Below are 13037 nucleotides of genomic sequence, written 5' to 3' on the forward strand. Positions count from 1 at the left end.
TATTATTACTGTATAATCCTTGTTCAGCTATAAGCACTAATGAAGGCAGCTGTGTTTGTCTTTCCTTAATCTTATGTGATTGCTGTCTTTTATGTTTTGTTTTCTAAATCTTTTATTACTGTTTTTTCTATCTTTTTTATGATTAATATTTCATAAATTGTAATAAATATATGATGAGGTTAGGATTGCAATTCCACTGGCATATTATTATCAGAGCAGGACCACTTTGCCCAACACAGCTATATGAATATGTAAATGTTGTTGTAAAATGAGATAGATGAGCATTACTGATGTTATGTATTGCCATAACATAACATAATGTTATACTGAACAAATAATGTAAATGTCTGAAGCGCTAATTAGCTGCATTGAAAGAAAAACAAGTTAGACTTGTGCTACAGATATATCATTTTCTGAAGCAATCACAGAGATCCAGCCTCAGAATAGAATAGGCCAATGTCAGGGACTTTTCCTTTACGAGCTTATATTGGCATACAGTAATGGCACTTTAACCGAAGGTCACAGAGGAATAAGCCAAAAATCTTTAACACTAATTCCCACACATCATCAATCAACGGCCGATAAACCAGCACCACTCCTGCAGTATATAAACTACTGCATGTAATAGCCCACGGAAAAAGTGGCAGCACTGTAGGAGGTGTTAAAGGATTTGCTCATTAGCCATTAACAGAACTAGCTTAGTCAAGGTTTACATTGCAGCTCGTTTTTTCGTGGGTAATCATTTTTGTTTACAAGGGCTCATTTTCTGCAGTGCACCCTCGGGGTCAATTTGCATTCGTTGTTCATTCTTCTGGAGTTTTTGTTGTGTGTTTGACTCATTAAGGATTATGAGCTCGTCTTTATGGGACATTTGAAGAAGGGTCGAATTAGGAAGTTCATTTGGAATTTTTTTACATGCTGTCATGATGCACACACATTGCAGGCAGGATTTGTGCCTTGCTTTTTATTATCTTTGTTATGTGTCACCAGTATGTACGCCTGTTAAATAGTTTACTAGTAAAATCAGCCTCAGTTGGCCAAACAGTAAATTCACAAAAGAACTGAAAGTGGAAATGACATCCTCTTTTCTTTTTTTTTCTTCTTTTTTTTTGCCTGCTTTTGTGTTTTGCCTTGTTTACTCCTCTGGGGCAGGTGCTCAGCATTATTGATACTCTATGTAAGCTCTCTCCATGAATTTTAAAACCCTTTGATTAACAGTGAGCCACCTGAAAAGATAATGAAATTTCAGAAATACAACCCTTGTGAAAAATTATGCATCATCCCATGCAGTGTTGTCAAATATTGACTTTAATGCCAACAAAGGAACTAGAGTTTTGATTTTGATACTGTGTGACAAATCCATCAAATAGTTTATGAGAGACATGAAATGTCATGGCAAAGACAGTGTAATAAAATAAAATCAATGACAACAGAAAAGGTTTTTAATAAAAACAGCATTCAGTGCATGCCTGCTGCAATATTTATGGTTTATATTCAGCATTTTCTGGTATAAACAATATACAAAAATGTGTCTTTTTGCATACCTGTTTGCTGGTTATACATTAATATTGATAATGTATGACGGTCAGCAATTTAAAACATGTAGGAACCTGCTCCTGAAAGATGCTAAATATGCCCAGAACACAGAGTCATTTCCATATATACCATACGGTGGAAAAACAGAAACAGACCCACGTATGCACATTTGCTTGCACCAACCCTATCAGTGCGTAATGGCCTTCACATTATGCCTGCTTATCGTAGGTTTGTTTGTGAAGTTGTGGCATTGCAGCTAGATCATATTTCACGTGCCTCCTCTGCCCTGGTCCGTCTTCCCTGTCAGAGTGAATCAGGTTGGACCGAGCTGAGAGGTCTGACTAGACTCAAGAAGTTTCTCTCTGGGCTCTCTGATGTCTGATCTAATGGAAGCTGAAGAGGACCGATAGCAGACACATACACACACACACACACACACACGCACACACCAAACTACAGACTTTTAGTCCTATTCAGCTACACAGAGGCAGGGACCAGAGTGAGGAGGCTTTGTGTACAAAGAGCAGAAGAGAGGTGAAGTGTGTTATAGTATTCGATATGCATAAAAAAGGCTTTCATGTTTTGTTTTTTCGTCAAGTGCACACGTGTGAACAAAAGCGAAGTTGAAATAAACAATAATACAGCCTCAAGCTGCCGCCAGACACTTGTACAGTTGGTTCTAATTAGGCTGTGGCTAATTGCAGTGTCTCACATCTGATAGTCGGAGAGGATGCATCAGATGTCACACCTCGAGCCATGTAGTACAGTCAGGCATGTGTTCATTCTGCAAGGAACATAAAGCACGAAAAACAAATGAACATTATCCCGTCTCACAATATTTAGTCGGAGCCATTTGTCTCCATTTGCCAGATTTTCTCTAGTTTTGATAGAACCTTAAGCTGAAGACATTTCAGCAGTAATGCTGCATGTTGTGACAGGCAGAAACACAATGATGCAGCACCACAGAGAAGCCTGACAATATGCCTGATTAGGTTGTAAATTGCTGCTGCCCTCAAATGATAAGTTCACATCCAAAATGCTGTATATTTATTTTGGTATTATTATAATTTATTATATTTATATTATATTTATATTTTAATAACTATGATCTAGTTTGTAGAAATTGAATCATTTTGTGTTCCGGGGAAACAAGCTGCTGTTTCTGCCATTTTAAAAGTTTTGTAATTTTGTAATATAACATTTTGGGGGGAAAAAAAAAAATTAAATGATGAATAATTTACTTTGCAATTTAACATTATGGAGAGTAAATGTGCCATTGCTCACTTAACATCCAGACAAGGCTTGACCCATCTGAGTCTGTTAGTGTTTCCCATTGTTTAATCTGTTGGAGGTCATGTTGGGTTTTATTCGCTCTGAAGCTGGGTGACGGGGATCAGATCACACACAGTCATGTAAACACTGTTAGCAGCTTAACGTGGTAATCCACCCTTACTGTATTTACCCTCTCCACATATAGTGGTGTGGAGCGCCTACCAAGAGGTAGTGTTCATCTGAAGGTCAAAACAGCACACACGTAGTGAGAGACCGAGGTCACTGCTGTGTAACTATTTGCATTGCCAAAGTCCTACTAATGCACGTTTCCCTGAGGACATGCACGTCCTCTGGACTGAAAGGATTGGTAAACAGGTCACAATGCTGCTCCAGCAGAAGGAGCCATCTCGAATAAAGGGAACAAATCAATACCAAGCAATCCAGTGTCTCCCTATCTGCTTCCCTTTTAGTCCAAAGATGCAACTGCTTTTTTTTTTTTTTGGGACATAATGAATATTTATGCTTCTCTGTTGACCTAGTTACACTATTTTTTCTAATTTGCTGCATTTTCATCCTCATTTTAAGCTTGATTTGCCTCCTAATTAGCCTTGACTTTGAAGTTCAGGAATAGTATGAGTGGCATTATGGGTTATATTTGTAAGAGCCCCTACAGTTTAGACTTGACAATGTATTACTAATAGTAAAATTGAGGTCATACACAGTTCAGGTTGCGTAATGTTGCCACAAGAAAAGATTTGCTGCTGTCCTCTGTTTGTAACCCAGTTTGTGAGTAAAATATATCAGCGTTTCAGCATGCATCCATCTCTACTAATGAGAGACAGCCCAAGGAGGGTACAGTGACTGTCAGCTCCGCTCAGCGTGGAGGTGATAGAACTTAATTTCCCACAGATTTCTCGGCTGCGGCTTCTGTCTGCATTGTTGTGCTGCAGGGAGAGATTATCGGATTATCACACAATAAAGTATGAGATTTCTTCTTACCCTCTGTAAGGCGCCCATTTAAGTGTACAGCTGTGTGAGCTGGCTTTGTTTGACTCTGAGCAGTGCAGATGGCCGTTGAGGAAAAATGGATGGAGATCCATTCAGAAGAAATGATGCCATGCTTTTACTGAAAGATCTCAAGCTCGATTCCCACCAAAAGCTACTGACAATGTCTAATCACGTTTAAAAGCTTACACAAGACTCTTGTCCCATATCTTGCTTGCTCAAGTTTCTAAAAGCTAAAATGAAAGTACTAAGTGTCTGTAGTTGATACACAAGTGGCCTCTGTCTGACCCATGTCTACTTTATTCCTACAGTGCTCCCCTTGTGACACAGATGGGACTTTTCTCTCCCCCACGTCATCTCTTTCTCTATTCTATTCTGTTTCCAACAGAGCAGAGTAGATGGGCAGTCTTGACATCCCCCAGGGGAATGTTAGCTGGTTGAAGGTTGAAGGAGCGAGGTGGCGGTAGTGCAAGGGGGTCTTTGCTGACTGTTGCTGGAGGCCTATCACCATTAATGGGCTATTGACCCCCATTGGGTGGGGGCATGAAGTGACTATTCATCATAGCCACATCCACGCGTCATCAGACTTCCATGTCCCCCCTCCCCTGTGACCACACAGGCAGATTAGACATCATGACAAGAGACACTCACTGACAAGGCTTACTCCTCTTTCCTTTCCCTTTCATTTAATCTCCTCTACCTTTCTCCTCTTCCCTTCCCAGAACCAATCCCATTCCCATTGTGTCTTCTCCTTCCAGCAACCGAACACAACCTGAACTCTGGGTGCACTCTCCTCTAATCCACCACCAGTCTTATCTCAGCTCAGGAACAATAGCCACAGAACGAGCACAGCTCAGCACCACAGCCTGCAGAAAAAATAGCTCTACTCCCACAAGGCTCTGGGACCCTCTGCATCCAACAGCGTCAGCCAAGCAGCCTGTCACAGCCTCGCATTAAACAGTACACGCAAATGTTGCATCCGGTCTTAAAGTGTAAAGCACTCCTCTCTGCGTGTCGTGAAAGGATTCCCGAGTCTGTGTGTCTGACTGTCGTCCAAATGGAATTTCTACCACTGCAGTGCAGTCGATGGTAACGGCAAATCACTAATCGCATCTGTACTCGCTGTCGCCTTGTCAGTATGCTGATCTACCGCTCGTCTTTTTGTTTGTTCATTTTGGAGCTGCGTGAGTTCGCTGCGAGGCCTATTCTGTGATTCATGTAGGTAGACGGGCACCTTTCCAAGCCGCTGTCCCCATTCATCTTCCCTTAATGAGCTTTCACCTCAGTCCTAACGAGCTGTAATTGCAATTGCGCCCCACATAGGATCAATGCCACCGTCCATGCGGCGGTCCTGCAGTGGATAGGCATTTACATAGGTGAGGCATTGCCAGTGTTATACAGCAAGGCAGGATCACAGGGAGTCCCCCCAATGGTGTTACATCATCCCATATTAAACAGCAAATCCAGTTAATTACTCATTACGAGAAGCCAGACTTTGTTAATTAGCAATCATTTTAATAATAACAGGAAACTCAATTCCATCATAAGCTCGTCTGTGTTTGGGATGTGACCCCATGCTGTTTCTGAAAGATGGAATTAAACTTCTTGCTTTTCTTGAATAAACAGCTTAGTGGGTTGATGTGTATATAAATAATGAATTATGGCTTTTCTCCCGCTGTGAAGACAGAAAGCAAACATAAAACTGAGCCTTTGTTGAAGAAGTGCCACATGAAAACGATATGGAAAGCTCCTTCAAATATAACACAAGTTTACTGCACGTACGAGAAGTGGTCTGTTAATAAAACCTCATAAGTCACCTAACAGTTATTTTCATCCATAGTGAGCCTTCAAGTGATGCGTGTTCATTCTGCTGGATATGGAGAGTCCTTCACTGCTGTGCATATTTATTATTCTTGCCACTCTCCTTCTGTCTCCCACTGTCTCCTTCCATCTTTCCCCTTCACTTCCTGTCGCAGTCTCTTTGTTTATTTCTCTCTGTGTGACTAACTTGCATCACCTGCCTGTCTCTAATTTTCAGTTTTTCTCCTCCCTCTCTCTATTCACTCGCCGTTGCGCTTTGTCTCTTTCTTTTTTCATACATCCCAACTGTCTCCCTTGAACGCACCCTGCTCTTTCCTCTCTCTCTCCGTCTCTGTTACTTTGTCTGGCTTACTTCCGTCATCACCCGCCTCCCTCTTGTTTTCTGCCTAGTGCGTGTTGCCTCTTCAGGCTTACTCTCTGCTCCAGTAAGGGAATGAATCCATATACATGTCAGCGTGTTGTTGGAAGACACTCGTCAGCATCTATTCCCTCAGGCCATCTGGGGGAATGGCAAATTTACACATACACACGAGTGCACACCCACACAGGCATGCCTTCACTGCGACATTACTTGCGACTGGCTGCACAATTTTTCCTTTAACTCCTTTTAAAGTGTTCTTGATTACATGTTTCTTCTGCTTCTGTATCCTGTCCGTTAACAAATGAATACACTTTTGTGACTTACCACTTAAAAGTTATATTTCCTAACATTATTTCACAAATGCAGCACAGCTCTGTGGGTCGGCCTACAATTGCCTCTCACTGTGTGTCATTTGTCTGTCAAAAAGTATGGCTTCCAGCAGAACATTTATAAGAGAGCACACACCAAAGATAGTGTTGAAAGACCCAAAATACTCTCCTCTCTGGGCCAAGCATGCATAGACTATGACTTAGACTTGGCTTCCAGGCTCCCCAAAAGTATATATATTTGTGACAGGCAGGGAGAGGCCTCAGTGTGTACCCACCACAAGCTTGGCACACTGTGAGCCAGGAGGAAGGAGACAGAGAGAACAAATGGCATGGTCGCTTTTGTCCTGTCTACAGGAGGCTGATTGAGAGGCATCAGCAGCAGCAGCAGACGTCCTCCATGCAGATGGACAAACCTGTCATGTGAAAAGAAAGACAAGAGCATAATTGGGGGAAATCAAAGCTAATTGATTGCAGACACTATACAAATTGTTTCCAAATATAAAATCAAGTAAGACAGTTTGAAATGGCTTTAAAAAGGACATACAGCAGAAGCGCACATGCTAATTTATTCCTTTTGTCTTTGCTTCTTTTGTTCCTTCAAAAAGGCATGAGACATGAAAATGAAATCAAAATCGGGGCGTGATGTGAGCACAAGGCTGACAGGCTTGTTTTGTCTTTGCTTATCGTAGCTATTCTCCCAGTAGTCTGTGGGGAACAGGCGGCGGCGGCGGCGAGAGACTCCTCTCAGCTCCACTCACTAAGCGGAATGACACTCAACAGCAGGCCACCACGGGTCAAGGAGCAAACACCTTCACTTGTCAGCCAGCTCTGTGACTGACACACAATACCTATGGGTGGACTCCAATATAACTCAAATCCCTGACTGCCACCGCTAGATCGACCCCTGCACAGACCTGGACAATCAAACAAAATGAAATCAAAGCTACAGAAAAGACTCACTGCAACCTAAGATCCCTGCTGCAGCCGCTTCGTTAATCAACACCGTACTCCTCTTAAACCTGTGTTTCTGAGCCAATGTCACACATGGCTAAGTTTACTAAAATAGATTTCAACATTAGCATTCATAAGCAGGCCAGCGCAGTAATTACGTGTGTGAAATATGAAGTGTTTTGCTAAGTCACTGCTCTATTTTAATTTAATTTATAACCAGTTACCCATTTTTTCTCCATTGACATTATTTCATTCTCTTCAGGTGGCTACACTCAGCAGAGATCCACTTTGTTAATAACCAAGCTATCTGAAATGATAATGGCTACACAGGTACAGGATTTATTTAAGAGTGACTTAGCTTGCAGGGCAGGCAGAGCAAATCCTTGAAGCCTGGGTATTTTCTGGCCATTGTTTTCCTCGGGTGTAAAGTCAATCGCATTTAATCCTTCACTAGTGCACGAGAGATCCCTTCAATCAAATCCAGATATCTAGTGTGCCCCTGCTGGCGCTTCACAGCAGCAAATGCTCTTAGGCTCAGTAGGAGTGTGTGGGTGGCAGTCAAGCAGAGAGACGGATGAGTGTGTGTTTCCTTTACATATTAGCAGCTTTAGCCTTGCAATATAAGCACAGTCATGCAGTTGTTTATTACTCTCTTACAAATGCAATCACCTTTACTTGATGGCAACAATGGGAAAGGAGGACAAATAGGATAGAAGTGGTCTGGCTGATGAGGGCTAGATGGCTTGGTCAGTCCTTTATGTGCAGCAGGATGCGGCTGCCAGGTTGGTTGCACTTAATGTTTTTTGATTTAATCCAGAGCTCTCTGCCTGCCCATGCACTTCCATGATAATATGCCTAGAGGGCTCCTCCTGTAGTAAGTAGAACAGGAGCTTCCCCAGATCTATTGCATGGAATATATTCCTCTCCCTCCTATATGATTAATCCCTCAAGTTCATGAACCAGGGAGAAAGACGATAACAAAGACTGGATCTGTCACTTCTTTAAAAGCTTAACGCTTCTCCTCCTTGCTTCTGATTTTTAGCTTACATTTGGAAGCCTACATTTAACTGGCTTTGGCTTTACAGTTGCGTTTTCATGTGAGTCAGTATTCATGTCTTTTCTCATTAGGGGAAAAACGGTTCTTAGCTCGAATGCAGCTGTTTTGTTCTCAGCAGTATGCTCTGCTGTTCCCCTGAACACATCTTTTTAGTGGCGCTTAACAGATGGTTGTGGTCAGTGCTGTTGCTGCTGCTACATGGCTGTTGAAGCCCTGTTTGAGCACAGCACACTCTCTAGAAGTTTAATTATTTCTTAAAATACTTGCAGCACTCAGTGCTCTGAAAATTTAAAAGGATAATGTTGCAGAACTCCGCTTTAACAGTGTTATCGTTGAAATTTCTGCTTACACCATCACCTTATAAAATAGAGGCACAAAAATCTCATGTTTTGTGCCCGAGGACTCCCGTGAAAACGAGATGGTGCATCTCAAGGGGTTTATCCTCTTATTAAATTTTGAAATAAATAAAATAAAAATCAAATTGTGTATTGCAATGTTTTTTAGGTTTTGAAAGTAGGGGTTGTTAAGGCTAAGTAAGTGTAGAGCAAAAAGTAAAAGAAGGGAAGTGCAGCATCTGGACAGGAACTCTGACATCCGGGGAGGGGGAGGTACAAGGTACATCAAGGGAGGGTGTGGTGCCTGACCTCTGACCCTAAACAGAGGGTAGAGGTCAAAGACGGAAGATAGATTGCAGCTGTGTTGCAACATGCAAGCCCACTGTCATGCCAATCACTGTAATTTGCCTAGACAGATGTGTCCCCACCCAGTTTACCAAGCATGCCTCAGCAGGAGCTGGCGAAAAGAAAGAAAAGAGGGAAGGATGGAAGGAAACAAGGGAGGAAGGGAGGTTGGAAGGAAGCAAGAAATCCAAAAACAGAGTGGGAGGGAGGGGGGGTCAAATACAACAAGGCCTTTGTCTTGGGAACTATCAAGGAGTCTCAATCCACTGCAGAAGTTTATCGAAGGAAGCGTGCCTCCAATTATCTTCCCGCAAGATTTACTCACCACCCCACCAGTAATACCCTCCTCTTTTTCCCCCTTTGACTTATAACTCCTCCGGCAGCCTCCGTTTGCCTCTTTCACCCTCATCTAGAGATATTTGTTCTTCTGCAGGGGAGGTAGGACCTAATCATGCCAGGATCTCGTAATACCAAGTCTTTTAACAGCAAGATCAAAGAGTGCGAGTTTGCCTAATGCAGGATTACGCTGAGATACGGGACCTGGCAGCTTCACCTCACTCCACCCCTCCACCACCACCAACGGGTAGCTCCATTAGGCTCAACGCATCGCTCATTTTTCCGCAAGAGCTCCCTTGGGCTAAGAGGCAATTATGCAGTAGTGTGGCATAATATTTCATTCTCTTCACATTGCATTACTCTATGGTGGTGCGGGCCGCTAACAGCTTCATGCGGCCTAGGAGGAAGGGTGCAGGCTGCTAACAACTTCATATGAGTAGAGAGAGATTGGGGAGGGGATAAAGAAGAGGAGGAGGAGGAGGAGGTGGAGGAAAGGGGAGAGGAGGAGAGTTCTCAAGGGCATGATGCTTAATTAGGAGTCAGGTCTGTTTCACCACCTTACACAGAGTATAAAAGAGTGTGCATGCATCCTAGTTTAGGTCAGGTGATGTTAAGTAGATTTACAACATGAATGGCAAAACATAAACATGAATATATGCAGTGAATTCATGATCCTAAACCTTATGTGCAACTTTTAAAAGAAGAACATCTTACTTTGAAGTGTTAAAATGGTTAAAAAACTGTCTTATTTTGTATTTTTCAGAAATGCAATTTTCACAGCGTCCTTGAATTCTTTGAGACACATATTTAAATATTTCCTTTTACAGTGGCCAGGCATCCTTTAGTGCAGCTAGATTTCATGATTGCATAGACTGTAGACAATATGGACACCGGAAACTCCATTTTGAGATAAACTGAGCTGGAAATGTTCAAGGAAGAGTGAACTGGTGCATGTACTGAGTAATGCCTAAGTACAAAACATGCATATCCCCTTCTGCATTGAGTGAAGATTGCACAAGGTGAAATTCCATTATGCCCTCATTTGTTTTTGCCCAACCACTATGGAAGATAAAATCCCCCACCACACGGAGAGATTAGTAGCTTTCTTGGTCCAATGATTTCTTGTCTGGCACTGTAAGCCCTCTCTAACACTCCATCTTTGAATGAGTGGCACATGCTGCAAAGTAGTTGCTTTTGAGAGGGCGTCCTTCGAACTTTTGAGTAGAATATATGTGTTTGGTTTTTACTGTAGAGGAAATATGCATCAGGAGGTGGTTCCTGGACCGTTCCTCTTACAACACCATCAGTTCAAAATGTCCATTTATGGACAAAAACATGTTAACTAATTTTAACCAATGGCCATTACATTTTATGAGGATTTTCATTCTCTCTAGGACCACCTTAGGTTGTAGTATATATATATTAGTTTCAGTTTAGTTAATATATTAGACCTGTTTGCAGGGGTTACTGTATGGACTTAACAAACATCGTGCAGAAATGTCATTAAGCATACACCATAATACTCACTGCTCACAGTTGGTATTTTGCAGCTCATCATAATTCACAGCTGAGTTTCACAACTTGACCTGTGACTTGGGAGGATTAAGGGCAGTATTCGGTGCTATAAAAACAACACATAGTGTATCTATAGGGAGTCTCAAGCCACCAAAGCAGTGAACTGAAGGAAAGCACCTCCAGTGTTCAGAAGTGTTGTGTGATTTTTCTGGACTGAGGGAGGTTATACTGTGTGCTTTTGCAGGTTCTCAGCTTTACTGAGAACCCGTTTTTAAACTCTCTCCTCTGCTTTTGCCCTCTGTCACCATAACTGTCACCATAATTCACTACATGAATTTACATGATCTGTTGTATCACTCATATTTCATATCAACCAGGTGGGGGCTGTACAACACTAGACAACTTTAGGACAATTTTAGTGGATAATCATGTAGAGTTTGCCTCAGCTCTATAGCATGTATTATTATTATTATTCAACCTTACTATCAGCCATAAATGGGAAATGATATCTGTGCCCTTAGCATACAAACTGATGTTATCGGCTCCTTTTCCCACTGTATAAGGAGGTAGCTAGCTAACTGTGAATGTGAAGTTATTTTGTCTTTTAGTCAAATCAGTTGAAATATCTTCTCTCATGAATCATATGTTATAAAAGAAATGTGCAAGTCAACTTTTACAACCTTTACTGCCATGATATTTTGTAAGTACATTTACAGTTTGCTGACAGTGGTTTCTAACCCCACTGAGCCATTTTCATCGAAAAAGTTTTATCTCAGAAATGTAGCATTAATGATGAATCTTCCTTCTTGTCTGCAGAAATACGATCTGGTGGGCGAGGGCCTAAGGAGGGCTCGGCGAGGCAGCTGCCCCTGTACGACACGCCATATGAGCCAGCCGAGAACGGCGGTGACTCAGACCCTGAGCGCTTACTCTGCCCCAGAGAAAGCCGTCTGCCCCAGGATGACGAGCGACCCCCTGAAGAGTACGATCAGCCCTGGGAGTGGAAGAAGGAGAGGATTTCCAAAGCCTTTGCAGGTATGACAGCCAGGACAGAGGGAGTTGAGATTTAACTTTATTATATCCAGTGGGAAGTCATAGTCAAGGTGCCTTAAAACAACCATCAAGATCATAAACATATGTGACACAAGGAGAAGTTTATAAAACAAACACTTAGAATAAAATTACCTTTTGTAGAAATGATTGTAGGAATAAATACACAAATTCTCCTCTTTGCTCTTTTCTTTCTTTGCTACAGAGCAAAATTATTTTAGAATTACTCATTTTTAACTTTAGTCTGCTTAATGTTTTCAAGAAATGTGCAAATCTAAAGTTAGTCTTTAAGCTCTCAGACAGACAGTGAATATAACTATGTACAAATCCAGTTGAGCAATGACTGCTTTTTAGTAAGGGTTGCCATTTTTCAATTTCAAGCTTTTAATGCAATAAATACCCTCTCTTCTGCTTAACTAACCCAGGTGTCTGTTTTTCCAGCTTTAACAAATATGATTATGGCTTCTGTCAGTATCTGAGGCTTCTGCTGCTGCTGCTGCTGCTCTAAACTCTCTGTTAACACTTCCTTTTCCCCTCTCTCAAAGCACCTGCTAAGTTTATTTGCAGATGTCCAGTCTACTGTGAGCTGTTTTCATCCAGCCGCTGCCTGTTTAAACTATTATGATACCTTTGCTACTCGGGGGGGGGGCATGATTGGTTTTGCAGCTGCATGTAGGTGCAGGTAGTCATTGTGGTTTGAGAGCTTCAGCATGGCTAACACAGCCATAACATCAAACAGGGCTGTTCCTGGAAAGATCATGGCTTTGGAATATAAATATGCACCCAAAATCTTCAAAGATGCCAAGCCTTTTCACTGATTTTATAAAAAAAAAAGAAAGTCAGCAACCCTTGACTCTATTTTTCATCGCCCCTTTTCTCTTTATATATATATTTTTTTCTTTTTTATCCTTGAACAGCTCTGCTTTGTTATGACTGCATTAGCTACGAGGGCTCTGTAAGTGGCACTGGAACAGTTCCCCACAGAAGAAAGGACTGCACCTCTAAATCCCTCACAGGTACCATTGGAGACGGGGCTGGGGAGTGTCTCTTGTCTGTTTGTATACATTTATGTTTGAGCTTTTTATAATTGATGCCTAAACTGTATGGGATACGCTAGATGTTGG

At 41.9% G+C, this 13037-nt stretch overlaps 1 protein-coding gene across 3 annotated transcripts in view; it reads left to right on the plus strand.

Moving 5' to 3' along the window:
* zgc:158464 (uncharacterized protein LOC791139 homolog) overlaps positions 1 to 13037 on the plus strand; it is a 95339-nt gene that overhangs the window by 55916 nt on the left and 26386 nt on the right. For 2 of the 3 annotated variants that reach the window (XM_042409393.1, XM_042409403.1), the window contains exons 3-4: positions 11680 to 11898; positions 12831 to 12929. In XM_042409393.1, coding sequence (XP_042265327.1) covers positions 11680 to 11898; positions 12831 to 12929 — 318 coding nt within the window. The remainder of the gene's footprint in view (positions 1 to 11679; positions 11899 to 12830; positions 12930 to 13037) is intronic. The other variant, XM_042409411.1, reaches the window with a different exon arrangement.

This window comes from Thunnus maccoyii, chromosome 1, assembly GCF_910596095.1.
Source record: "Thunnus maccoyii chromosome 1, fThuMac1.1, whole genome shotgun sequence".
Classification (NCBI taxonomy): domain Eukaryota; kingdom Metazoa; phylum Chordata; class Actinopteri; order Scombriformes; family Scombridae; genus Thunnus; species Thunnus maccoyii.